This window comes from Vanessa cardui, chromosome 2 (genome assembly GCF_905220365.1).
Source record: "Vanessa cardui chromosome 2, ilVanCard2.1, whole genome shotgun sequence".
In the NCBI taxonomy this organism is placed as follows: domain Eukaryota; kingdom Metazoa; phylum Arthropoda; class Insecta; order Lepidoptera; family Nymphalidae; genus Vanessa; species Vanessa cardui.
Window position 1 is genome coordinate 14,483,307 of NC_061124.1, and position 27,748 is coordinate 14,511,054.

A 27,748-nucleotide genomic window follows, 5' to 3' on the forward strand; every position below is an offset into this window, starting at 1 on the left:
GGACGTATGCTTGGAAAAATTTTGTCATAAATTATACGTTTAAAAAGTTTTGGAATTGAACTTAATTTCGAAATAGGTCGATAATTTTTGATATCATGTCTATCTCCATTTTTAAAAATAGGCACAATATAAGACTGTTTCCAAATTGAAGGCATAGTACATGTATGAAGGGAAATACAAAACAATAAATGTAAAGGAACAGATATAGTCATATAGCATTTACTTAGAAAAAGAGGTGTTATACCGTCGGGTCCGCTACCTTTTTTAATATTTAAGGTTTTCAAATACTTACGAACATCAGCAAGTGAAATATCGACAGATGACAAATTAATTGTATTAGCATATCCACTATTATTTTGACTGTTACAGGAAAAATTGTTAAAATGTGTACTATGTTCAAAGGATGTATAGAAATATTCATTAAATAGATTGCTTATTTGCCGACCGTCACTTGTTGAGATATCGTTATAATATAGCCGCTCGGGTATGTCATTTGTGTACTGTTTGGTCTTGACAAATGTCCAAAAACACTTAGAGTTTCTCAAAATATTATTTTCCGCAAAATCAAGATAGTTATCATAGCATGTCTTTTCAACCCTTTTTTGTCTATCACGAAGTAATTTAAAAGTACTGTAATCACTGTAATTATCATACATTTTCCATTTTTTGTGATATTTTAGTTTTTCTTTAATAATTTTAATAAGTGCAGGAGAATACCACGCTGGATACTTACTAAGATCAACAACCACTTTAGAAGGAATATTCTTTATAATTATATCATTGATTATGTAATAGAATTTCTCAACGGATGTGTCAATATCATAGTAATCAAAAATAACCGACCAATCAATGTCAGCCAATAATTCATTAATTATTTTATAATCAGCTTTATGAAAAAGTTTAACAATACGAGGAGGGCTAGGAAAGCTACTAATGTTAATATCCATTAACATAATATCCAACGTGGGATGGTGTACATCTTCCTTTACTAAAGGTGTTTCACAGCGCATAACCCTACAATTTGAGTTACTGAAGACAAGGTCTAATTGGCGATTATTGATGTTTGAGACTGAGTTATATTGGGAAAAGTTATTTAAGGACATGAAGGAAGACATTGCATTGACCATTGAGTTTCCAATATTCTCACAGAGCTCAGCGGATGTGGACGAAGGAGACCAAATAGCACTAGGAACATTAAAATCACCAACTATTAAAAATATGTCTTTCGGATTCAATATCACTAATTCAGAGATACGTTCATAAAAGTTCAACTGATCTTGAAATTGTGAACCTGACTGGGGAAAATAACAACAAAAAAATCTACAATTAACGGGCTTACCTTTTGTCCTTAAAGCTACGCATAATGAAAGAACGTCACAGGAAACGATATCGTTTGACGGCAAAAAGACAGGGTCTTTAACAACGAGTCCGTTACGCACCGCAATCAGTACACCGCCTCCCATTTTATCGTTACGTTCATTATAGTTACGATCACACCTATAGACCGAGTAGCGACTATCAAAAATTTCTGAATCAAAAATTCCAGGTAACAACCATGTTTCAGTTAGACAAATTATGTCATGTTCACAATTTAATATACTCGAAAAAAACTCAGAAGTTTTTGTTCTAAGACCTCGCACGTTTTGATACAAAATAGCTATTTTGGGTACCATTGCGAAATAACTAATTTACAAATCATATAAGACTTAAGAATTATACTGAATATATTCAAACTGATCATTTCATCTAAATTAATTATAATAATTCTCCCCTCTAAAATCATACAAGTAGAATAAACCTTAAACAGATTTAGTAGTTTCATCTCTCTCTCAAAGCCTAATAAAATTACAATTAAATAGAAAAGCCAACATAATTTGAGTAAATTTGTAAAGAAGCCAACAAACGTACTTATATATAATATGTTGGATAAATTATTGCGCGTATTACAATTTTTTTAAATCACATTCGTTAAGTATATGAATCACAGGGCTAGTATCAGTTTTTCTAGCCATAATAGAACAGTTTTTTACCCAAATATACGTATATTTTTTATCGCGAGCTATTTCTTTTGTTTTACGAAGAAGCGCCTTATTAGCACTTGTTAGATGATCGTTAAAGTAAACACGATTAGTATTTCCCACGTAGCCAAGGTCGCAAGCCCTGATATTCTTCTTTGCTCGTAATCTAGCAAGGAAATCATCCTTCTTCCATCTAGACAAAAATCGAATAATTACGGGTCTTGGTTTTTTAGAATCATTGTTTTTAGGGGCCACGCGGGTTATAAAATCGATGTCCGAATGACTGTAAGCTGAGTGATCCACCAGTTCCGATAACTTATTCATTGTTGTCATTAAATTTTCGTTTTTGGATTCGGGAAGGCCAATAATCTCAACATTAGAACGCCTGGACCATTGTTCCTTATTATTAATTTCATTTTGGAGGTTTATCACAGATAATTGGCAGTTTTTCACATCGGAATATAATGCATCACACTTTTTTATCCCATTCTCAGCTGTTTCTAGTCTCTTAAGAATCGCATCATGAGTATCACTTAAAAATTTCACGGAGTTTTGGAGTGACAAAATTTCCTTTTTAACATCCTCAAGCATATTTTGAAATCCAGAAAAAGCCTCTTTAAGCTCAGATTTAATTATATTTCGAATTTCTTCTTTAGATATTTGTAGCCCAGTGAGATTTACCTTATGTATATTTTTTTCAGAAGACGTACTCTTATCAGTTTTTTGCTTGGACCGCATTGTGACATTGCGAATTGGGGTATTAGATTTGTTGTCCCGAGAATTATTTGAGGTACACGATGAACACCGCCAGGAGAGTCTAAGATCATTGTCCGGTTCTTGATCTTTTAGCTGTAGCATACAAGCTACATGGAATTCCCTATCGCAAGATGTACATACAATAGGATCTTCAGCATCATTTATTGATTTGCTACAGCAGGCGAACTCCATATTATTACTTCGTAACAAAAAAAAAAAAAAAAGGTAACAATACGCACAAGTGAGATTCGAACCTGTGTCGACCGCGTATGCGTTGCGTTCGAAACCTTTGTTCCAACAACTGTTTAACGTAATCGGGCAAAAATAGTTAACAGTTTGGACGTTATTTATGTGTGGTCAATGACCTATCGGTTGCAGTATGTTTTTTCAATATGAAGCTCATTAACGTCTTGACGCACGAAGAAGTTCACGATGCACTTGTCCAAAGTTAAACATATGTAAATCACTTTTATATTTGCAAAGTTATTGTTGAAAACTATTATATTTTGGCACTGAAATTCTTATAAGTTTACTTATTCTTTGAAACGAAGATATGCTACGTATTTAGATCTTAATTTTTGAGAGAACTGTTAGCAAAATCACTGATTTTTACAATAATATTAAAGCACCAATAGTTAATACGTCTTGTCGCTATGTAACAAACAGCGCAACTATATGTTGGCATTCGTTGGCATTCGTTTTTAATTTTGAGTTCAACAAAACGAATTGCCGAAACCCGGGATCGAACCAGGGACCTTTAGATCTTCAGTCTAACGCTCTCCCAACTGAGCTATTTCGGCGATACGCAAAGGCTCGAAATATTATAACATAATTAAATTGTGCTGTCATAGAGCATTTTTTCTTCTATCATAAAGTTTTTTTATTTTATACAAATGTGAGAGTACTTGAAACTCTATTACACTTTCACGCTAAGCCTGAAACCCAATAATGGATATACCACTTTTTGTTAATTAACGTTTCAAGGGGTAAATTTCGGGATGAATGGAGGGCTATGCAAGAAATATCATGCAGGTCCTTTCAAATTTGAAGGTGAAAATGTAGAAATTAGTGTGTTGGTTCATTATCGTGTTATACTGGTGAAAATGCTAGAAATAAAAATCCAAAACAACAGATTCTTTATTGAAGTAAATTTATCGAAACGCCTTTGAATCTTCATTTCAGTCTTAAGAAAATGGCAATAATCTCGGTATTTCCAAAATGTTTCTCCTCATTTTAGTAACTGAATACATCAACAAAAATTAAGCATAATAACATATAGCCTTGAAATCAACAAATATTAAGCCCACAGTTTTTTTATCATTAATGTAATCACGTATTAAGTAATGTGCCTCATTTATTGATGTTTTTGTATTATAAATTACTGACGGTTTTATTAGTTCTTCTTTCCACCTCATATTTATACAATGATTGTCACCGTCAAAAATACCTATATTGTTATGAATAAATATAACATTATTGGAAACATTCTGTGAAGCAAAAGACATCAAAAATATACTGTATTGTCTCTCCTCGGGATACGAGGACGGTATATAGTGTTGTCGTACTTTATCAATATAAAAAAGTAATATTCTCAAGCTTTTTGGTAGAAGTAAAAAGTAAGAATATATATTATCTGGAGTTAGCCCCCAACGGGTGCCCAGTTGGAGATGCCACTCGATAAATTAGGTTACTTACTTACTTTGTTGTTGTCTGTTGACAAATTTTGATACGAAGTGAGAGTTATAATATATATATATATATATTATAATCTTTGATACCTATATAGAAGTGCTATAGGTTATATAGCACTTCTCTTAAAGCTCGATCAAACCCACTGGCCTAGTGCTAGTACAGATTGAAAGAAGTAAAGGATTGCTAACTTTAGTTTTATACATCTTCGAAAACTATCATAGTTATAGTTTTCGTATCGATATTTTCCTTTACCTTTAACATCAGCGACATAGACGAACTTTGAAAATTCTGAGTGTGTTACCCATGGGATAAAACTATTACGTTGAAGTTTAGCGCCAAACTATCACTGTATCTCAATAATTTAAATATATTTTAGACATCTAAATTGAAAATTACTTAAATTAACTTATTATCTAATCTTTATAAAATCAGATAAACAAGGAATTCCAAAATATAAAATTTCAAAGTCACTGTCCAGCTAGTGAATTATAATTTTGAATTTAATGTAATTATTATAATTTAAATTGTTTTATATGACCCGAAGAGATTATATTAAAACTGAACTAGTAACACAGAATAAAACACCATTCGGTGGAAATTTCTGTAAAGAATGTTCCTATTTCAAAAATTACCATACGAAAACATACAAATCTCGGATTCATCCTGTAAAATATCACCAAAGTTTACACTTATATCTAGAAATACAAGATTTCACCTCACCGCACGGATTTTGTTAAACAATTTTCAAAGCTTAAGTACATTTTCACACGCTGTACCGAACAATAATTCAAGAGGGAGTGGCTTTACTGATATCCGGACAACACTGTTGGACCAGGCGACAGAATAAAATTACGGGCATTTCCTTTCAAAAACAGAGAATGTTTACAACGAACGGGGTGTTATGGGATCAGGGTCGATATTTAGAGGATCGAGAATAAGTTTCGGTGTTATATTTTATTTTGACGACCTCCGTGGTCGAGTAGTGTGTACATCGGTTTTCATGAGTACGCCAATGCAATGAGAAAAAGTTCATTAGTTTTCTATGTTGTCTTGGGTCGGGGTGTTTGTGGTACCGTCGTTACTTCTGATTTTCCATAGCAAAAGTGCTTTGACTACTCACATTAGGATCAGATTAATGTATGTGATGTTGTCCAATATTTATTTATTGATTATTTATATTTTCTAAACATTTCATTTCTTCTACATTTAAATACAAGAAATCTGCTCATAGTTTCTATATAATCCTTCCATAGCAACTTTTACAATATTAAAATCATATTGCAAATTTTGTTCTGTATGTATTTTTGTTAATTGTTTTAATTTTGTAATATTATGTTACAATTTGTTATATTATGTTTTCTTATATTACACATGAGAATTATATGCTCATAAGTTCTCGAGTGGAATTAATTTTTGTATGACGCTGCGATACTTTAGTAATTAAACTATTACATTCGAACCTTCACCGCATACATTGGTGGGTGATAGCGATGTTTTGAGCGAGTGTTTCTTGCTTACCAGCTTGACAAAACCATAGGAACCATATGTATGTATAGTATTATTATAGTTTAAATCAACTGCAAGATATCGCCACCAAAAATTAAATACTCATATGGTTCCCTTACTAAACTTAAAATGTGGGATTATTATCGTAACAATATTATCGTTACTAAGAATACCTACTCCGCAGATATATAAGGTACCTTCAAAATGCCGATCATAATTCTCTAGAATGCCACGTGCTTTAGCATAAATCCGAACGATGGCATGACGATATTTCACTAAAATGGAACATTATAGTAAAACCAGCGAAGTTTTAAATTGACAGTATCTCATAGTTAAAATAGCGCGTCAATGTATGGACTATTCGAAGTGTGGTTGGGATTTGTCGGGGAATTTCGCTTGTTAAAATGTTTCTATAACGACATCCTTTACCAAACTTTCGAGGATGCTGGATAATGGGAAAACAGAATTTTACGAATCTCTAGGGTGACTTTTATTTTCCGGAAAAAATATTATTAAACAAAATTGTATCATTGTTGATTATTATCATAACACATTTTGTTAAAATTATCCCTTAGTGTGAACTTTAAATTTATTTGGTGAGGTTTGTACAAACTGGATTAGTACCATTTACTCATTATATATTCCACAGCCACTATTCTATTGCAGTTTGAAGGGTGAGTGAGCCAGTGTAACTACAGGCACATGGGTCACCTTAGTTCACGAAGTTAATCGTGCATTAACAACAATCACATACATTACTCTGATCGCAATGTAAGTAGCTAAACCACTTGTGTAATGGAAAATCAGAAGTAACGACTGTTCCACAAACACCCAGACCCAAGACAACATAGAAAACTAATGATAATATAATTGACTCGGCCGGGAATCGAACCCGGGACCTCGGAGTGGCGTACCCATGAAAACCACACACCACTCGATCAGGTTGTCGGATTGAAAACGTGTGAAATGGTTAACATTTTTTATGATAATATTCATAGCGATATACCGTGAGACTCATTTGATCGTTCACCAATCCACGTTAGAAAAAATATTCAGTAAACATATTATCTCTATTTTTAAAGCACAAAGTTGCAGCTGGCTTTCGCATTGATACGAATCCTAAATCTATATAATGTTATGAAGCATATTGGTTCTGATCGTGGGAACCGATACTGGAGTGAATGGCGCTGTAAATTTCCAGTGAAGTGAAGATGTGGTAGAACTATCGTTACTGCTTCTATTTTTAAAATAGACTTTATAGGTCGTTGTACAATAATAAATAATGTAGTTGTTATAATGTGCGATGCTGTGTCGTCCTGATTAAAAATTTAAAAAATTAACACATATACATCAAGATAGAGCGAGAAAGACTCATTCATAGTTTTGTTTTGTATTCTGATTTACTTTTTTGGGGTACTAAATAATTTTGTATATTGAAGTAATGTTAAAGGCGTTATGAACGATAGTTTTAGAATATTGCCTATAACTTTATTTTAATCCTAAATAACAACAACGGGAAACTTGTTTAGCTGCTTAAAAAGTGATGATTTTATTTTTATCTATAAATAGTAGTCGCCCGCGGCTTCGCTTACGTTTTAAGGTGTTATTTGTCATGTGTTATAAAGAGTAGTCCTATCTTTGAGTTCAAGTTTACTTCATACCACATTTCATCAAATTTGGCTCAACCATTTGGTTGGAGAGACAGAGTTACTTTCATATTTATAATATTAGTATTGATTAATCATGTATAATGACGATTGAAATGAGCTTGTAAGAGCCTACTCGTAAAAAATTACTTTGATGATTTAATATTACATAATTATTTACCCGTTCGGAGAAAATAGAGATAAAAAAATTTATATTTACATTTTCCCGAAACATAATTGGCTAATATCAACACTGATCCGTCAGTACTATGCCTTTTTTTCTCAATACCAGAATGAACATCACAGACTATAGATCAAAATCAAAATCTCGACCAAATATATCACGGCAATTTTATGTCAACATTCTTTGACATTACTTCTCTTGTGTTTGGTATATTTGTATTTTGTAATATTTTTTATTAATAAGCTCTGATTTTTAACTACTCTGTAATCACAGTTGGTAATTATAAAGTCATTTTTGGGTTTTAAATTAATCTTAATGTTTAGCTATTTACGTCCAAATGAAGATCGTCAAGAAGAAGCTTTGTGGCGAGCCTGCAGCGAAGTGATATGGCGTTGTGGTGGTGGTTTCAACACTCAAGCTGAAGTAAAAGTGGTGGTAGCTCTGCCAACCAGCACAATTTACGTGCAACACAGCTCGACGTACTATCAAGATGGGATCACTGAAATGGTATAATTTTAATTAATTTGTATAACGCTTTATCATAAAACTGTAGACAGTTCAATTTGAATAATTATTTATTACAGTCTACGTCAATCTACGGTTGATTGATTGAAGTTTTATGAATTTTGTGAGATCAGATAATATTTATACCAATTTTATCATGACCAATATTTAATCAAGTATTTAGTAATCAGGTCAATATGACTCATCTATGACTATACTATGACTCATCATCACTCATTAATTAGTCTTCAAAAGAAACACCTTGCTGTAAGTCAGATTAAAATGTGATTCCTCTAAAAAAGGTTGTTCCCTAATTAAGTTGTTACGTAATAATTGACAGCATCTTATAGTGATGCATCTCAATCTTAAAAATCTGTAATGTTTTATATATTTATATAAATTATTTAGTGCGATGACCAAGTCAATATATTTATATTGACTTGGTCATCGCACTAAATAATTAAATTAACACGTGTTTTCACGCTATGTTGATCTGCGATCATCGATGTAATGCTCATTTCACTTAATGCTTCGAGTACTGAGATTCCAGACACAATTGATTTTCAATTGTTATGGACCACGATCGTGGTCTTAGGGAGTGGACGTATTAAGACAGGAAGTCGCTTAAGTATTACATGGATAAGACTTGGTATTACATGGATCTCACAACTTTTTACCTTAGAACAACCAGGTTGCGAGACTTGGTTTTTTTGACAAGTATTGTTTTTGATGGGATCTCATTTCTTTTTGTGTTTTGTAGACAGTTCTACTTTTTTCTTTTCGATACCTTCTACTTACATCTACCAGCAACGAATTTTCTTAAAGCCCTCTCTCTGACTTATTAACTTTTCTTATTTTTGTAGGTAGCCTTCCATTTTCTCTTTTCCGGTACTACTTCTTAAACTTCAGCTACAGTTTTTCTAAGAGCCCACTCCCTGTCTCTGTGTGTTAAAATTTTTGACAAATCTGGACGGTAAATGCTTCTTAGTCTGTTGCATTCACAAATTGAGGATTCCTGCGCTTTAAAACTTCCAAAGTCGATATTAATTAGATGTAAACCGCCCAGACTTGTAACTCTCGAAAGTGCCACGTAAGCTTGACCGGGTGTGAGTACTGCAGAACCGATATCCGTATTTTATGTAATTAAAATATTAATATGTATATTATTATTAATAATATTAATTTTATTGTTAAAATAATAATAAATAATATCCAAATAATTAATAATATTATAAAATAAATTAAAAAATAATAAATAAATACAGGAAAAGCGGTCTTTGGAAATGTAAAGAAACATGGTCATAGTTTAGTCTGGTCTTGTAATGATCTGTGTGTACTAGATGAGAACGTAATTACACAATTAACAAACATTTTCGAAGGCTTATTAATATAATAAATTTATTATATTGTTATTATAATAATATAATAAATAATCTTCCTTTGTACATATTTGTAATTTTTTTTTAATTTTATTATTTTATTAATTATTTTAGTTTTTCCTTGATTCATACACCAAACACTACTTACATTCCAAATTTGAAGCTTCTAGGTCTTCTAGAAGTGCCTTTGAATTTTGATGATCGGTGAGTCAGTCAGTGAGTGAGTGACAAAATTAAGAAACTTTGACCCGTTATAATTCTTAAACTACTGGTTCAAATTGAATGAAATTTTAAATATACCGTGTCTTTACAATGCCTGCATGGTTACTGAAAATTCAGTCTTCTAGTTTTTCAGTCTTCGAAGTTACAGGGGGTCGAAAATGGCCTGAATTGCGAGAAAAGGATGGTACGGCCGTGCCGCTTTTTTGCTCGACTTGGTGGGGGCACTGCCGTGCCCCCAGATTTGGAGGTTTTCGCTATAGATTAATTTGACCTTGAAATTTCAGTCGTTCTTGAAGATTATTCTTGAAGATCTATATTTTATATGCTTTTTCTAATACTCTATGGTAGTTCTGAAATCAGATAGGAGCAATAATGATGGTGTTCCTGAATATAAGATTTTATTTCCACAGACTAATTTGGTTGTTGATGTTTCAAGCTGCACTTATTCGAATTTAAAAGTTTGGAGGATTTGCAAATATTTCTGAAGAGATACTTGTACTTGGTGAGTATTTGCTTAAATAAAATTTTACTACCAACAATATTGAACAATCTCAAATCCAAGATTTAATCTTTTTATTACTTGCACTTTTGAAATTTGACCAAGCGGTAACGATTATTCTGTTTAATTTTAATGTTAAGAGTGATATCATAACAGGTACAAGGTACATAACATTTTGGCTACCATTGTTGGGGGGACGTTTTCACAAAGATAAAGGGCATTAAAGGACCGACTTATCAACTCACAGTTTTAATTTCGAAGAGTTTTGTTTCATACAACGACCCTTTGTAAGCAACAAACCCTTAATCTTAGAGTTGTGGTTCGTTTTACTATGTTCACTGAGTGTATCAAATTTTTGGGTTTGGAAAAACGTGCTGCGGTTAAAATGCAATAATATTTATTAATATTCCACGAGTGACTGATAATGTTAGTGGTTAATATCGGTGGTCACCCTCCTCGTTGCATTTATTGAATCTGACCAGCGTATCCATAAATGAGATATGAAAAATTTGATTCATTAATTGTTAATAAATCTAAAGTGGCCAATTAATCGATTACTGATTTGGATTTTATTTATGTAAGAGTAAATTTACAATTGTTTTTTTAAACAGTTTTTGGATTGCGTTAGTAGAAAGTTTCTAGTTTTATAATTATAAATAAATAGTAGGGGAAAATATGCCATTCAGTAGAAAGTTTTTCCATAAGCTTGATCATTGGGATACGTCGTTTTGCGTCAAAATGACCACTATAATTTGTGGCGTATCTTGTAAAATTTCTGCTTATATTAAAATCAATACACAATATTATATTCTTATAATTTTACTATTTAGCCAACCATAACATTTATGTTCATATGAGTGGTAAGTCTGGGATACGATGGAAAGTGTAGTCAAAATTTAAAGAGTAATTCGAAATTTAAATTTGTGACATTTGGGATCAATGTTTTAATTTTTACGAGGTACGTAACAATACGAATGTGTTTTTTATTTATTTCTGAAATATATTTTATGTATGTATTCTATTCCTTCATTCATTCATTCAAATTGATTGTAACAGTAAATACGTTTATAAACAATTTTGTAGGTAAAACTAATATATAATTACAATAATACTTTTGTTATTTATGTCATCCTATTTTTTCCAAATCATATATAGCCAAGCATTAAATCTTTCTGAAGTAGACTTAACTCTTAAGACTTACATTGTCGGTCAGCTTAGAACTTTAATCATTAGGAGGCGGTTGGACTGGCTGATATCTGTTTTTTAGATATCTTTTTAACATAAAATCTTTATTAACATAAGAATTAATAACACTGCTAACAATGCTTAAATATATACAAATATGAACTAAAACTAGTTACTTTATAAATCTTGACCGCACATGAATGATGGCACTTTTCATCAGATGAGTCAAGATTTCATAACATTAGCGATGTAGTGAATTAGTATTATTTGTATGGCACCAATTTACATAGGGTGACGACAACGCAGTTCTTGATTAAAAATAATCTCAAGAAAATATCTTTATTTGGTACTACCATTATAACGATTTCAATTCAGACATTAAATAAACTAAAATTTTCCAGTTGATGTTTTTATATTCATTTCGACTACTCAGTAAATAACAGTGCGAGCTGTTGAATGCGAGTTGAAATTATTTTATTCGTTAAAATAATTTCAATTATATAAGAATAAAAATTAAAATAAAACACGAAACCGTGGCATTATGCGCTCCATCGCTGTTTAATTATGCATTTGCAAATGACCGCTGTTTTACATTTTATCTGGATTATGCGCCGCGGAACGATCATTATACGATGGTATATTCGAAATTCATTGAATCGATCGCTTGAAAATTTCGCCGTATGATAACTTATACGTAAAAATTGATGTTGGTAGGAAGACTGGCAAATTGGCGATAAGTGGCCACCACAGAACAAAGACATTAACGCTTTAACCAATCATTACAAGGCCAATGTTTCACTAACCTTGGTAACTAAGACGTTACATCCCTTTGCTCAAACTAACTTACCTTTAGAGTAGAACATAATAATACTAAATATTTCTGTTTGGTGGTAAAGAATATTATGTAGAGTATGTGTTTTTTTATGGCATAGGTTGGGGGACAAGCATATGGGTCACCTGATGGTAAGTGGTCACCATCACCCATAGACAATGAAGTTGTAAGAAATATTAACTATTCCTTACATCTGAGTCGAGAAGGCCCAGGGCTTAGAACGCGAGCATCTTAACCGATGATTGCGGGTTCAAACCCAGGCAAGCACCGCTGATTCATGTGCTTAATTTGTCTTTATAATTCATCTCGTGCTCAGCGGTGAAGGAAAACATCGTGAGGAAACATGCACGTGACAAATTTCATATAAATGACATGTGTATCCCACCAACCCGCATTGGAAAAGCGTGGTGGAATATGTTCCAAACCTTCTCCTCAAAGGGAGAGGAGGCCTTTAGCCCAGCAGTGGGAATTTACAGGCTGTTGTTGTTTGTTTTGTTGTTTACATCGTTAATGTGCCACCAACCTTGGGAACTAAGATGTTATGTCCCTTGTGTCTGTACACTGGCTCACTCACCCTTCAAACGGGTACATAACAATACTGAGTACTGTTATTTGGCGGTAGAATAATTGATGAGTGGGTGGTACCTACCCAGACGGGCTCACACAAAGTGCTAACACCAAGTATGCCTATTACCTACTTAATTAAGCTTGCACAAAATCCACCAATTAAATGGTAAAGATTGAAATCATATTATAAACATCAACATCGTTTGACCAATCACCATGAAAGCTGACCCGAATAGAGTTTCATGGAGAATGTTTTTGCGCTATCCACTTTGCTGCAATTTGCCACTAGATTGCGCTTCAGCACTTCTTCTTCGATACTGCTCAACCGATCGCAATAACAATAATTGGTTTATACAGACAGGACAACGTGCCGGCTTTTGCTACAATAGTACATAAAGTGTGTGAGTTTATTTTTTATACTGTTTTTTTTTTTAACAGAGCATTGATATTAAATGGAAATTAAAAATGAGTGTTAAGCAAACTTAATGAAGTTGAAGTGTCAATCTTAGTAGAATCTTTATCATTTGTCTCAATGAATAGAAACAGCTGTGTTTTATAATAATCTGTTAGCTATAAACACACTTTTGTTTTTGTTAAATAGTTGCTAAACCTCTTACCAATAAATTCAGCATGTTTCAGTGAAGGTTTTTTTTTATAACGCGCATCGTTCAATACTTGTATTTTTACCAATATGTTCAGCATGTTTCAGAGAAGGTTTTACTCTAAGCATTATCATGCAATACAATTCAACTTATAACGTAGATACTGCAACGCTTGGTCGGATCTGCTAATTTGCTAACTTAAAATAAAGAGTATGACAAAAAATAAAACTAGCTATAACGGATTTGAATCGCGTATATTAGTTATTTTTTTATTTTTTAACATCCCGACGTTTCGAGCACTTTACAGCGTTCGTGGTCACGGGTAGACTGAAAAAAAATAATAATATACGCGATTCAAATCCGTTATAGCTAGTTTTTTTTCAATGTGTAATCACGAAAATTTAAGACAACGAGTATGACAAAGTTATACAATACCTTACTTTATTTGATTATTTCAGTTTTTTTCTCAAATAATCCATGTAAATCTTCCATATAAAAACGTCTTTACAATTTATCCGAATAAAGCCGTGCCCGACCTGTCGAAGCACTGCGAACTGCTTTCAAAGTTTTTTATAAATGCGGATGACGTCACAGCACTTAGTGAGCTTAGCTTGAAATTTAATCATTAAGTTTTACATTTGATATTATATAGCTGGTTTTCTTCAATTAATTTTGATAGTGATAAGTGATAAATGACGGCAACAGAAACCCAAACTAGACCAAGTATGCCTTTTTCACAAAGTCCGACACATTTAAACGAAATTTTGTGAACATATATTCTCCACAAATAACACAAAAACAATCAGGATTATTTAAACACGTCCTTCTTGAGGAAGACATAATGAAATTTATAAAGGAACTAGTTAAGTTACACCGCTATTGATAGAAACTATCGACTACTTATGTAAATTCAAGACGGTACCTGTATCTCACTAACTAGAGCTTCTACAAAAAATCTAAGGGTAGATTTGAAATCAGCGCACCCAAATTAGTAAACAACAGTAGAAAAACTTCATGCAACAAAAAAAAAGTTTTATTTTGTTTTCCTGTGTTATTGTTAAATATGACATTTAATAACATATATTAATAACTAAAAAAAATCATAATTGAGGTCAAATTGGGAAAATCTATTTCATTTACCGAAAATCTGGCATGAGACAAAACCTTATTAATTCATTATCAAATCAATGATACAATCGATATGGAAAAAAACCATAGAATATGAATAATTGGGAATAATTTATTTAAAGTTAAGTCAATATTAAAATCAATATACGTATATCAAAAAGTTTCGAACACAGTTTACAGAAAAGCATCGACAGAGAACTCACCTTACCAATTGAACTGAATTCATTTCTTGTGCAGAAATTACATTTTAGACCTATATGAAAATCAGCTAAGCCTAGATTTATTTTATTAGTTTCAGTCTGAAGACGGTTCGGGTTCTTTGCTGCTCTTATACGCCTGTATTTTATCCAGAGGCTGCGAGAAGTAAGTATAGTAAAAGTTGACTTTAAATTTCTTGTAAACGTATAGGTTGGTCCTATACCTGTCAAATCTTACATCCTCGAATCATAAGAAATATGTTTTTCTGCACTTACTTTAGTCTCATCTACACATACTCATTCAATCATTTGAAGTACTTTCCTTACTAATAATAATAAAGGCGCAGTCAATATTACTGAGTCTAGAAAGCTGACATTAAGAACTTACGATAAATTACCACAAATAAAGTAAATTGAATAGGTAATATTGTACAATTGCATTGATAGCTTCATAGCAACTTCGTAGTTGATTCAACTATTAGATAAGTATGGGAGCCGAGATGGACCAGTGGTTAAAGCGTACATCTTAAGCCGATGATTGTGGGTTCAAATCCAGAAAAAACCACTGAATTTACATGTGCTAACTTTGTATTTATAATTCATCTCGAACTCGGCGGTGGAGAAAAATATTGTGAGGAAACCTGCATGTGTCTTATTTCAACGAAATTCTACCACACGTAAATCCACCAACCCGCACTGGAGCAGCAGGAATACGCTTCGAATCTTCTCTTCAAAAGGAGAGGAGGCCTTAACTCAGTGGAAAATTTACAGGCTGTTAGTATTAAGCATAAACGTCAAGTATCCTGACATGTTTTCCTTTGCAGCGTTAAAAAAGATCTCGACGGTAAGCTGACCTATCTTGTGTCGACGCAAGTGGAGGGTTCACTCAACGTGACGACCCTCCTCCTGTCCGGTCGGGCGACCCCATATTTGCATAACGGAGTGCAATACGTTGGCGATGAAGATCATTATGTAAGATAACTTTATTTCGACAACGTTTGTAACTATGTTGTCAAATTTAGATCATCATTATCTGCCATTTCCTTTGTTTGGAATCTGCTAATATTATAATACAAATAAATCAGCATTTCAAATCTACTATGTAACTTGATAGTATTTGATAGTTTATTTTACATATATATATTCTATTTAAAGACTAAATCTTGACTTGCGTGATATGAATTAAAATAAATAAAATTCTATTATACATTTCCAGGCTATGCCGCAATTTGGGGTGCTATCACGAAGCCCAGTGGGCCTTCTGGTTTGGTATGGTAATGATGACAATATTACCAAGAATATATCGAGGCAGTACCCTGGATCGAGGCTGAAAACTCCAGCTCTTCCTATTTGGGTTTGATGCGCTCATTATCATTATAAATATGTTTCAGTTAACCTTGAATGTAATATAGAATAGTATGACTTCTGCTTCAAAATATACCAACAAGCCTCGACTGACATTATAAACTTTATGTCGACATTTTAAGCCAGATTGGGTATATTCTACCGCCAAACAACATTATTCAGTATTGTTGTGTCTCGATTTATAGGGTGAGTGAGTCAGTGTAATTACAGGCATAATATTTTAGTTCCCAAGATTGGTGGCTCATTGATATCACAAGGAATGATCAATATTTCACACAGCGCCATTGTCTATGGGCTGTGGTGACCACTTACCATCAGGTTGCCCATATGTTCGTCCGTCAACCAATACCATTAAAAAAATTTGTTACTATTATTGCATTACTTATTTACGATTTCATATTAATGAAATACAGTATTAAAAATAAATATTCTTTATTGTACAAAATTTTGAAATATATAATTAAATCTTGTAAAATTACGATTCAAAAGTGCTTTGAAGAGCCTACTTGACTATGATTTGGCTTCAAAAAGTAATTTATTAAATTTAATTTAAAAAGAAATCCTTTTTTATAGAACTACAGTTTGTATTGTTATAACAAGCCATATCTTATTTTAATTAATAAATCAAATTATTATAACTATGGTTAAACTGGATTTCAACAACAAAAACAGGCATTAAATTTCCCACTGCTGGGCTAAGGCCTCATCTCCCCTCAAAGAGGAGGTTTGGAACATATTTCACAACGCTGTTCCAATGCATGTTGGTGGAATACACATGTGGCAGATTTCTATGATATTAGAAACATGCAGATTTCCTCACGATATTTTCCTTCACCGCGGAGCTCGAGATGAATTATAAATACAAATTTAGCACATGAAAATTCAGTGGTGCTTAAATGGGTTTGAACCCGCAATCATCGGTTAAGATGCACGCGTTCTAACCGCTGGGCCATCTCGGCTCTACTGGATTTGATGACGAGTAATTATAATTAAAGCTCAATTTAACTTTTTGTTTAATAGAATATGAAAACATAGCAGGCAAAATAATCCAGGTTCCATAACGTTTTGTGTTGTAATTATTACAATTAAAATTGTTCAATTATAATTAAACTTAAATTTGAAGAATCACTTATACAAATGGATATTGAAAATAATCCCAAACTATTTAGGAATATTTGGAAATAGTTTGTTAAAGGCTACTAAGTGAATGTGATTTTAATTACATGTTGATGAAATAATAAGTATTGGACATATAAAAACATCACCTTACTCTGATCCCAATGTATGTAGCTAAAGCACTTGCGTTATGGAAAATCAGAAGTAACGATGGTATCACTAACACCCAGACCCAAGACAACATAGTAAACTAATGAACGTTTTCTACATCGACTCGGCTAGGAATCGAACCTGAGACCTCAAAGTACACACACACACACAACTACACACTATTCGTGCACGGATGTCGTCAAAGTTAATATATAATTTTAATTGGAACAAAAGTTTATCAGAAAACAATGCGATAGTCAAAATGAAATTATAATGTAACGGATTTATTTGCTATTTTGTATGCGGCATTTGATACATAAATCTAAACCGGCATTAATGACATTTTAACTGACAGATATTGTAATTTTGGTCAAAGCAGGTGTTACGTAATTTATTTAATTTGCATTGTTTTAACGCTAAATTTGTTAACTTTGACAAAGGTGTGAAATATTTTTTTACGTATGGAAACCTTGGTTGCTTTACTTGGTGAGTGTCTTGTAACTTTTGTTGTGTTAAGCCCATTACACGATGAAAAAAATAAGATATAAGTGATAAGGAATAAGGAACAAGAAATAAATTAATCATTTCATAATTCAGAAATAAGGAACAAGAAATAAGAATGAAATTTTTGTCGTGGTGGGAATTCGTTTCTAATTTCTTATAGCCAGCCAATCGCAAGGCATTTTTTTTGAAGTGTCGTCAAACTAACAGCAGCAAGTAACTAGTAGCAGGTATTCAACCGCTGTGATTGGTTGAATATTATGGCCTATGGCCTATTGTGTTTTGAGTGTTGTGCTATTCCTTGTTCCTTATCTCTTATACCTTATTTTTTTCATTGTGCAATGAGCTTTAGGGTTTAATGGTTGAGTGTGGCACTTTAAGTACCAGCTATACATACACAATATCTTAGTTGTAAAGGTGGTCGAGCATTGTCGATGGATAGAGATTGGCTAATGGACCATCCATTAGCGAATCTGAGTACTTAATATAAAAAAAAAAAACACCATTAAAAATAATAACCATTTTTTGTAAGATCATAAGTATTTACTATAATAACAGTTAATAAATATCGGAATATTAACTAGTTATAGATTTTAATTAACTGTAAGAATTAGTTATGCTAGTAATGAAGTTAGTAGTTTCACCTCGGACATATTTTCGAAATTTCGGAAAATATATGAAAACACGTCATTATAAAAAGTACTGTAGTTTGTTTTCTAATTTTTTATTTACATTCTAGGTGACAAGCTGCTCTGGTCACTATGGTGTACTTTTCAATACGAATCGTGAGCTTTTGAGGAACTACCATGCTGAACGAAGGTATGACTTTTTAAACCTCAAAAACACTACTGATAAATACCACAGACAAAATCGTTGTTAATCATATCAATAATATAAAGAAAATTTTATCTTTTAGGTGCTTCCCACTCATTTGTAAAAGACAGTTAAATGTGTTGTAATAAAAATACTATTTTATATAAAAACTTTCTAAGATTAAAATGTTTGTTTTGTAAAATTTGAATTTGGTTAATACATTCTGATTATACTGTTAATGCTTAATGTGTCAAATTAATTTGTCAATACATGTATCACGAATTGGAACGAAAATTTTACTTTCATAAAAAAAAAATTACGTACACAATTAGAAAGATTTTAAATGGAATATTCTGTGGAATAATAAAAAAAAAATAAAACATATATTTATTTAAATGATATAATACTTCAGTGTCTAGATTACAGTCTGTTTTATTTCTAGATTCGATATTCACTACTACACGTGTGGAGGGTGCCATGTACTTCTGAACGTTGACACTCGAGCTCATGAAGACAGTGTAACCCTGAGGAATGATGACATCAGCGCAACTCCACTGGAGAAGCTCATTCATACTAAGTAACAAAACACATAACCTAAAAAAATCACAAAATATAACCGGCCCCAATTTTTTTTCTCCATATTTAAATTTGTACCAATTATGAAATAAAACGTTCCAAAATAGAATTCAAATCAATTCATAAATGACAAAGGTCTGAATGAGGAAAGATAATAAAATATACAATCAAATTTATAATGAAATGAAGGAATAATATGAAAAAGTCGGTCTTTTAATTATATTTTTTCCAACACCATTTAATATATATGAAGATAATTCATGGTAATAATTCACCATGAGTTTTAAATAAGTTATATGGCCTATATAAGCGGATTGTATAACGAATGCTTATATGTTTGCTTTGTGCTAGTCCGTCTGAGTAGGTATCATTTATTTCTGCCGCTAAACTTTAGCATTCATTATTGATTGATTTACTACAGTCATAGTCAACGTAACATCTCAGTTTCCAAAGTTGGTAGGCCATTGGTGATATGGGAAATAGAAAATATTACTTACATTACCAATGTTTATCCCTCCTAAACCTTCAGTGTGCCCGTACTTCTATATCGTATACAAAAGTGCTTTTAAACCTTTAAATATATATCCGCCTGCAATCTTTAATTGTAAGGCAAGTAATAAATGAGAAACATGTCTCTGTAGATTGCCCACTTACAAATCTCAAGTTAGTTTAATTTTACCAATTGCGGAAATTATACGAGAAACCGTTGTAGTTATTTCGTAAAACTATCTTGCCAACTTAAAGTGGCATTGAGCCAGAATAACTTGGCCTACTCTTCTGCCCTTAGTTGAGAATTTAGGTAATGGATCTGCAAACTTTGTACAGTATCTTAAAGGTCTAAAAATAAATTTTCTCTGTGACTTATATGGTTCAAATTTCCCCAAATGCTCTTAGCGTGAATTTCATTTAATACTAGTTGTGCCCGCGACTTCTAACGCGTTTGAATTTAACAAAAAAATAAATATTATTGTGGCCTAAGTTACTCTTTATTACATCAGTTATCTGCCTGTGAAATTCCTGTCAAAATCGGTCCAGCCGTTCCAGACATTAGCCGGAACAAACAGACAGACAGACAGATACACAAAAGTTGTAAAAAAAATAAGTTGGCATATATACCGTATAAACATAAACATGCATTGAGTAAAAAGGGGCTTTTTAAAGTAAAGAGTGTCTGTTTGTAATAACAAACAAACACTCCAATTTTATTATATGTATAGATAGATATCAAACTAAGATTTCTTGGAATGTAAGATTGTCTTATATCTAATTATTTCTGGTGAAGTTTGTTCAAAATGATAAATTTCATTTTCTTTAAACTCAACTTAAATTCACAGAAACTTAGAGCATTTACTGAATGGTATAAGAAATACACGGACTGAATTTTAAACATTTTTAACAACAGTAGCCAAACTGCTGTCTCATATAATAATTTATTCATAGTTGTTTTTTAAGTTATCGTAGAAGAACATCATTTTCATTTTTGTATGAAGTAGTTCTTTTTTAAATAAATATATAGCCTTTACTACTATTCATTTTATCAATATCAATAAACATAATCTGTATTATGACTTGAATAGTATTTGTCGGACTCGACTTTACACGTTTTGACTGTTTCATTCATATTTTTTTAAATATGTGTAGCAGTGTAATAAAAATAATAAATAGTTCAATCGTTAAATCATAACGTGCAAATATCTAATTGAATATTTTTATAAATGTTATATAATATAATGTTAATCATGAAAGTGGATTTCACTGCTTAGAACTAGCGCGCACTGGTAACTTTTGTCACGGTGACTGTTTCGTCACTCTTGTCAAATCCGTGAATATGTACAGATGCAGACGCAAATGTCACGTCGTAAAGTGCGCGCACCATGTATGGAACATATTCATGGACTCGACAAGAGTGACGAAACAGTCACCGTGGCAAAAGTCACCAGTGCGCGCCAGTTCTTAAGGCAGTTCCTTTTAATCGATCGAGCTGTAACTAGGCACATGATATTGCTTGCGATAAAATTTTAAACTGACTCTATTTTTTATTCAAATGTACTTCTTGCATAAAGCAAGATATTTAATTGATTTTAGTATAACTCATCAATACGTCGGTCCCCAATCTCCATCCAAAGTTATATAAGATCTTCAACAGACAGTTCTAGCATTTCCAAATGCAATACGTTGAAATACAATTGTTCATTGTTTCACAAACACTAACCTGTTTCAGGTGGCAGGACGCCAAGATCACTTGGTCTGGCCCGGTGCCCTTTGCGGGAGACTCGCCGAACTAACGGCTTAGTGTCTAATTGCTCCAGCAATCGGCTTTGGTCTAGTGGAGCCGAATCTGGCTGTTATAATTGCTTTACGATATCATTCAACTTAATTGTATGGTATATGACGCAGATTTTAGATGCATTTTATTATTTTGCTAATTATACATCTAAAATAGGATTAGGGTTTTGATTTAATATAGATTTTAAATGTTTATTTATGATAGATTTACTGTGTTGTGTATTTGCTGTTTTGGAAAGTAGGATGTAGATTACTTGATGATGCTGTTGCTTAGGTCTTTATGTGTGATTGTTTAAACAAATAAATTAAATGCTTTAGTGATGTGTTGTTTTAATGATTGTTTTTCGTTATATACATCAATAAATCTGTTTTTAATTATATTTATATCAGTAAAATTTTTGATTCAATATTTTTACACTTGTGTGATTTTTTTTTTGATTTTTTTTTATCTTGTAATTCCGATCATTCATCAGATCATCACAAGGCGAATAACACCTTAAATTAATTAGTAATTATATATATATTAGAATTATTAACATAGAGGCCATATATATGTAAAAATAAATTAATAATAGTAACCTTAAAAATCATGACCGCGTGAAATAGTCAAACAAATCAAACGGAAGCGAATAGTAGCAAATATAATTCATCATCCTCTCAGACTTTGTTACAACCTCCCAACTATACATAATTAAACTAATATAAAAAAAATACATATTCTTTTATAAGACCTCAAATACCGTTTAACTAACCATGATGGATGGGCCCCTTGACGAATGTTATAAGGCATCATTTATCATAACTTGTGTCAATCGAAACGTATCCTAACTTCCGACGTTTCTGGATGATATTTTTTCTGATGTATTATCCGCATTTAATCCTAAGGTATGATGAATTGCAACTGTGTAAGAGGATATTGGAAAATGTAATAAATTTTGTAAAGAATTAAAGGAAATATTAGTTTGTTAATGGTCACTTCTGTTGAATTTATTTTACTCTGAATAAAATAATATTTTTCATATTCAAACTACTCATACAAATGATTACAAAGCTTTTTCTATAATTCAGAGAGGCTTAGTTTGTTTCTAATAATCCAAGAGTAAATTACACAGAAGTTAATTTTAAATAAAAATTAAGCATATCTTGATAAAACCACAATATTGAAATATCTGTGGCTATTTGACTTCTTGACTTTCAGTTAAGATCTCTATGCTCTTTTCACTGAGTTACTTCGGCTACAATACGTTTACACAATGCATATAAACTTCACCATTCAAAAATTTTCCGAAAATCCGCAACTGACGTTTTATCAGTTTATTAACTTTTCACGTAAAATTTAACGTAGGCTTAAACGTTACGTTGATATGGGTAACTTCTCTGCATATACTAAACAAGTTTAATCATCGAATAAAATTTTATTGGCACCAATCTTGTCCGCTACGGCCGACCAGTCCGGGAGCAATTAGCGATTGTTATGGCTTTGTTACAGACTAGCCATATTATAGACAAATCGATTAAATTATTTACAAAAAATTAATACTAAAATTACATATATTTCTTATTAGTTGATCAAAAATAAATGTTGTTGTTATGTTTGTATCTATGTACATATGTTGTATGTTATGTTTGACATAATACACAGCACACCTACATAGATAGGAACAACGATAAAATATATTGAATCATTAATTATTTTGTCATTAAATCAATTTTTAATCATTTTCCATATAGTAAATAAATAATTGGTAAATTAAAACTTAAGATTCGGAAATAGAATCTGGGAGAAATCGATTTCCACTACATGCAAGCAACCGTATTTATACTGAATTTTATACATAAAGTCATGTTAATTAAATACAATTATTTAATTAATATATCCCGCTTGGAAGTCAACAGGTATTAACTCCACGCTTTTTTATCATCTATAAAATCTTGTATCGAATAATATGCCTTTTTTACCAATTTATTTTTTACAAATGATTTGAATTTACGAAACGGCAAAGTTAAAAATGTCTGCGGAATTTTAGTATGGATACCTTGCCCCAAGAAGGATTTATTAAAACAAACTAAAACAAAATGGGTAAATATAAGTTACATAAAGTCCGGCGTATTATGACCTTGAAAAGAGAGAATACCTAGAAAAAATTTAAATCAAAGTTGAAGATGCAAGTGGGCGATATTTCAAAGAAATATTTCTAAGCGAAAAAGTATTCGGAAAACCAAAAAGTGTTTCTCGAAAATTAATTGAAAAAAGCCAATTGAATTCTACCAGATATCCTGTAATGAGAAACCAGAACACAAAGGAGTTTGTGGGCGTCTGATAGCAATGTAACCTTCAATCTTATTTATTTTTATTCACTGTATGAACATAATTATTTATTTATATATACTTCATTCTGAAGTGTATTGGGATGAATTGTTATCAGAAACCAAACACAACATATGCCATGCCATGAAATTGTATCATTTTATACAAATATTTTGTGTGTTTTTCCTAAATCTACAAAAAATTTGGTTGTATATATCAATATTTCAATCAAATCTAAAATAAGTGATTATTATTATTTTTTATATTTAGACACAAAAGTCACAAATTGACTTTGAGTAGAATTGACCTAATTAATTGTTTTATTAAATTTTATCAAAAAAAATTCCTACTGTGATTCTATTTCTGGAAAAATTCTATATTAAACAAAAGGCAATATTAGAATATTGAGTTATATTATGAAAGGAATCGAGATTATTTTCGTTTTCCTCTTTGAAATTAATATTCATTTTTAAATTATTTCTTATTAATACAACGCTCTATACCAACGCTTGTCTGTGCACCGCATTTACTGACAAATTCCGTGAATGGTAGCACTTTGCTCGGACTATACTGATTTATGACAGGAGCCGGCCATTTGGCCATTGTCCCCCCAATTATTTGTGTGACTCGACGAACGACATATCTTGGATCAAACTTTGTCACCCATTACAGCGTGTATTTGGTGACAAAGTTTGATCCAAGATATACTTAATGTGTATTTAAAGTGAAAATAACTCAATAATAAATCAATAACACCCTTTTAAAAATGGAACAATACTTCATTTAGGACGTTATTAAATGATAAAACTAACAGCCAATTAAAATTTTTATGGTGCCAAAATATTGTATTTTATAATGAACATAAAATAAATTGTTCATTCAGATTATGTTTAAGCTAAATAACATTGCTTTCACTATAGATATTACGGTCTGATATTTCTGAAAATACGACCTTTAATGCCGTCCTGGATAATTATCACGTACAATAACTTTAAGCATATAAATTTCAAGTAATGTATAAATCTTATGGCTCTAGTAATAAAGTCTAAAATTGAAGTGCAATAAATCTCTAAAACTGGATTTAGTAATACTGATCGCAAGCTGTCGCCTTCGGACAATATGTGACAGTCTGATAGTGCTATTTTATTGCGAAATGGTCAACGCTAGAACATCAAATTTGAACTTGGAATTTGTTCATATTACATACAGACTGCTTTGATTTTAGTATATGCTATTCAAATTTACGTATATTTTGCTAGGTGTATCTAGATTTCGTAATGGAATTTGATTTTAGATTATGTTACTACGTACCATTAGGATGTATAGTACGACACAACATAGATGTAGCATCGGCAAATTCAATAAAGCCGATTACTGCCCATTTATACAATGGATAGAAATAGTTCCTTATCGCGCCATTTAACGCTATTCGTCGCTATACATTCTCGTGTCAGTTCAACCCGAAAAAGCAAGTGCATATAAATCGACTTGTCAAATTGACGAATATATTTATTATTATTATTAGGCCATATGATATTACAAGTTATTATGTGTATTACGTTTGTGTAAAGATCATAATCGCATTAGCAATAAATATTGATAATTTGGGATAGCGTACTAAATTCGGGTGTGATCAGTTTTACGAATTTTGCCGATGCTACATCTAAGTTGTGTCGTACTATACGCATATCTATATTTTATATACATGTGTTCCATTTGGAGATAGTTGGTATTTACTAAGCTGTGTACTTCGATAAAATAATCCATACAAACATTGCATGGAAATTGTTATGCTCTTTAAAGTGTAACCTCTTTATTTCATTTACAGCTTCGCTTACAATTCTAGTAAAACAGAAATTTTGCCCAAATTATGATGTCATTTAAAAATATCTGAAATATTTTTGTTATGAGATTAAACATAGACTCGACATTAGGCGGTCTTTGTATTGAAATGTATTCGACCATTTTTTTTTCTCGCAGGAAAATCGCAAATCGCGCTTTTCCCCACGTGATAGAAAGTGGGGGGATGTGTGGGACTTCCCGGTTCCCTGGACGCCGAGTTCGCCCAGGTCCACCGGTTAACCTACTAAAAAACAAGCGGTAACCTCTTCGTTTTTCAGTGGACGACTTTATACGACCAGGACTAACCAATTACTTATTTTAAGCCAACTGAGGCAAGTCTATATATCACCGTGAGATTGTAAGTATATTTTAGATTTTATCTTAAGTGTAAGCTATTTACGATTATAGCTTATATTGCTTAATGAAATATTTATTTAGATTACGATATCCATGTGATTCATGATGATGTCAACTTGGGACCTCCAGCGTATGCTGGTCGGTGTCCTAATCCACATAACACATAGTTGTCGCTTTGTATTCGATCTTACTCAGGTATTATCCAAAAAAAACCATGGCTAGTCATTATCTGCTTAAGGCTTCAAGGCTCTAACTACACGATCTCATATCGTTCCTCACTGAGTAATCCACACCACGTCGTTAGAATCCTTCAGCGAACCCGCTTTAATACCTCGAGCGCACTCAGAGGGGGGGGGGGGGCGTCTTCGTTCTGATAGAGGGCGCGGGTCTGCAGATTTACTCGAATTATAAACATCATAATCTAACCGAATCGAAAGATTATAAAATCCAATTTGTATACGTTTTATTGTAACTTGAATAACAATTTACACATTTTCGACGGTTAACAATATTGCTAGATATAATATGACGGTATTAAACATTTTTTCGGTTATTTATACTCTTAATTTGCTTCAAAATTTTTGATACGAATTATAAACATAAATTATATTACGAGTTTTGATGACTTATCGGCTGAGGGAATAATAAATCCACGTGAATTGATTTACAACGCAACCGGTATCTGACGATATAGGACGGAGATTTAGGCGGATTTCCTGCACTAAATTATTTCAACCAATGACGATTCCGATTTTGAACTGGCGTTCGAATATCTGTTTATAACTGCTTTTGTAAGCCTTTGTCGCATTGTCTTTCTGTTACTCTTATAAGAAGCACATTATAGACTTTTTAAAAGAACAATTTTAGGTACTAGTTGTTACCCGCCGTTTTGCTCGCGTAGAAAATATGAAAATATTTACAAATTAACTTTAAATATTACATTGATGTAAACCTCTTTGTTTAGAACACTTTTTTCCAATTAAAAAGTTACCTATGTCATTTCTCAGGCTCTAGACTATTTGTGTACCAAATATCATTGAAATCGGTCCAATAGTCATATAGTTTTTTTTTTTTTTTATGGTATAGGTTGGCGGACGAGCATATGGGCCACCTGACGGTAAGTGGTCACCATCGCCCATAGACATTGACGCTGTAAGAAATATTAAGTATTCCTTAAATCATCAATGCGCCACCAACCTTGGAAACTAAGATGTTATGTCCCTTGTGCCTGTAGTTACACTGGCTCACTCACCCTTCAGACCGGAACACAACAATACCGAGTATTGTTATTTGGCGGTAGAATAACTGATGAGTGGGTGGTACCTACCCAGACGGGCTTGCACAAAGCCCTACCACCAATAATATAATGATAATACATCAGTCTGGTCCTTATGACCAAAAGTATCCACTTAACTTTATTAATCTGGAAACAGAATAAAACATTACGTTTTACTCTGATCAATTGACTTCCAATAGAGTTACCTTGGGTTGAGAGCAAAGTGCTTATCGATAAGTGA

At 32.2% G+C, this 27,748-nt stretch overlaps 1 protein-coding gene and 1 non-coding gene across 6 annotated transcripts in view; one reads left to right on the forward strand and one right to left on the reverse strand.

Moving 5' to 3' along the window:
• LOC124540726 (inactive ubiquitin carboxyl-terminal hydrolase MINDY-4B) overlaps positions 1–22,058 on the forward strand; it is a 39,102-nt gene extending 17,044 nt beyond the window's left edge. For 4 of the 5 annotated variants that reach the window (XM_047118412.1, XM_047118448.1, XM_047118437.1 and 1 more), the window contains exons 4-11: positions 8,126–8,309; positions 10,344–10,409; positions 15,013–15,083; positions 15,742–15,889; positions 16,134–16,271; positions 18,789–18,868; positions 19,305–19,439; positions 21,660–22,058. In XM_047118412.1, the coding sequence (XP_046974368.1) occupies positions 8,126–8,309; positions 10,344–10,409; positions 15,013–15,083; positions 15,742–15,889; positions 16,134–16,271; positions 18,789–18,868; positions 19,305–19,439; positions 21,660–21,723 (886 nt within the window). In that variant the 3' untranslated portion in view covers positions 21,724–22,058. The remainder of the gene's footprint in view (positions 1–8,125; positions 8,310–10,343; positions 10,410–15,012; positions 15,084–15,741; positions 15,890–16,133; positions 16,272–18,788; positions 18,869–19,304; positions 19,440–21,659) is intronic. The other variant, XM_047118420.1, reaches the window with a different exon arrangement.
• Positions 3,502–3,574, reverse strand: Trnaf-gaa. Its single transcript has one exon. It is a non-coding gene; the product is annotated as a tRNA-Phe (tRNA).
• Positions 22,059–27,748: the final 5,690 nt, after the last annotated feature.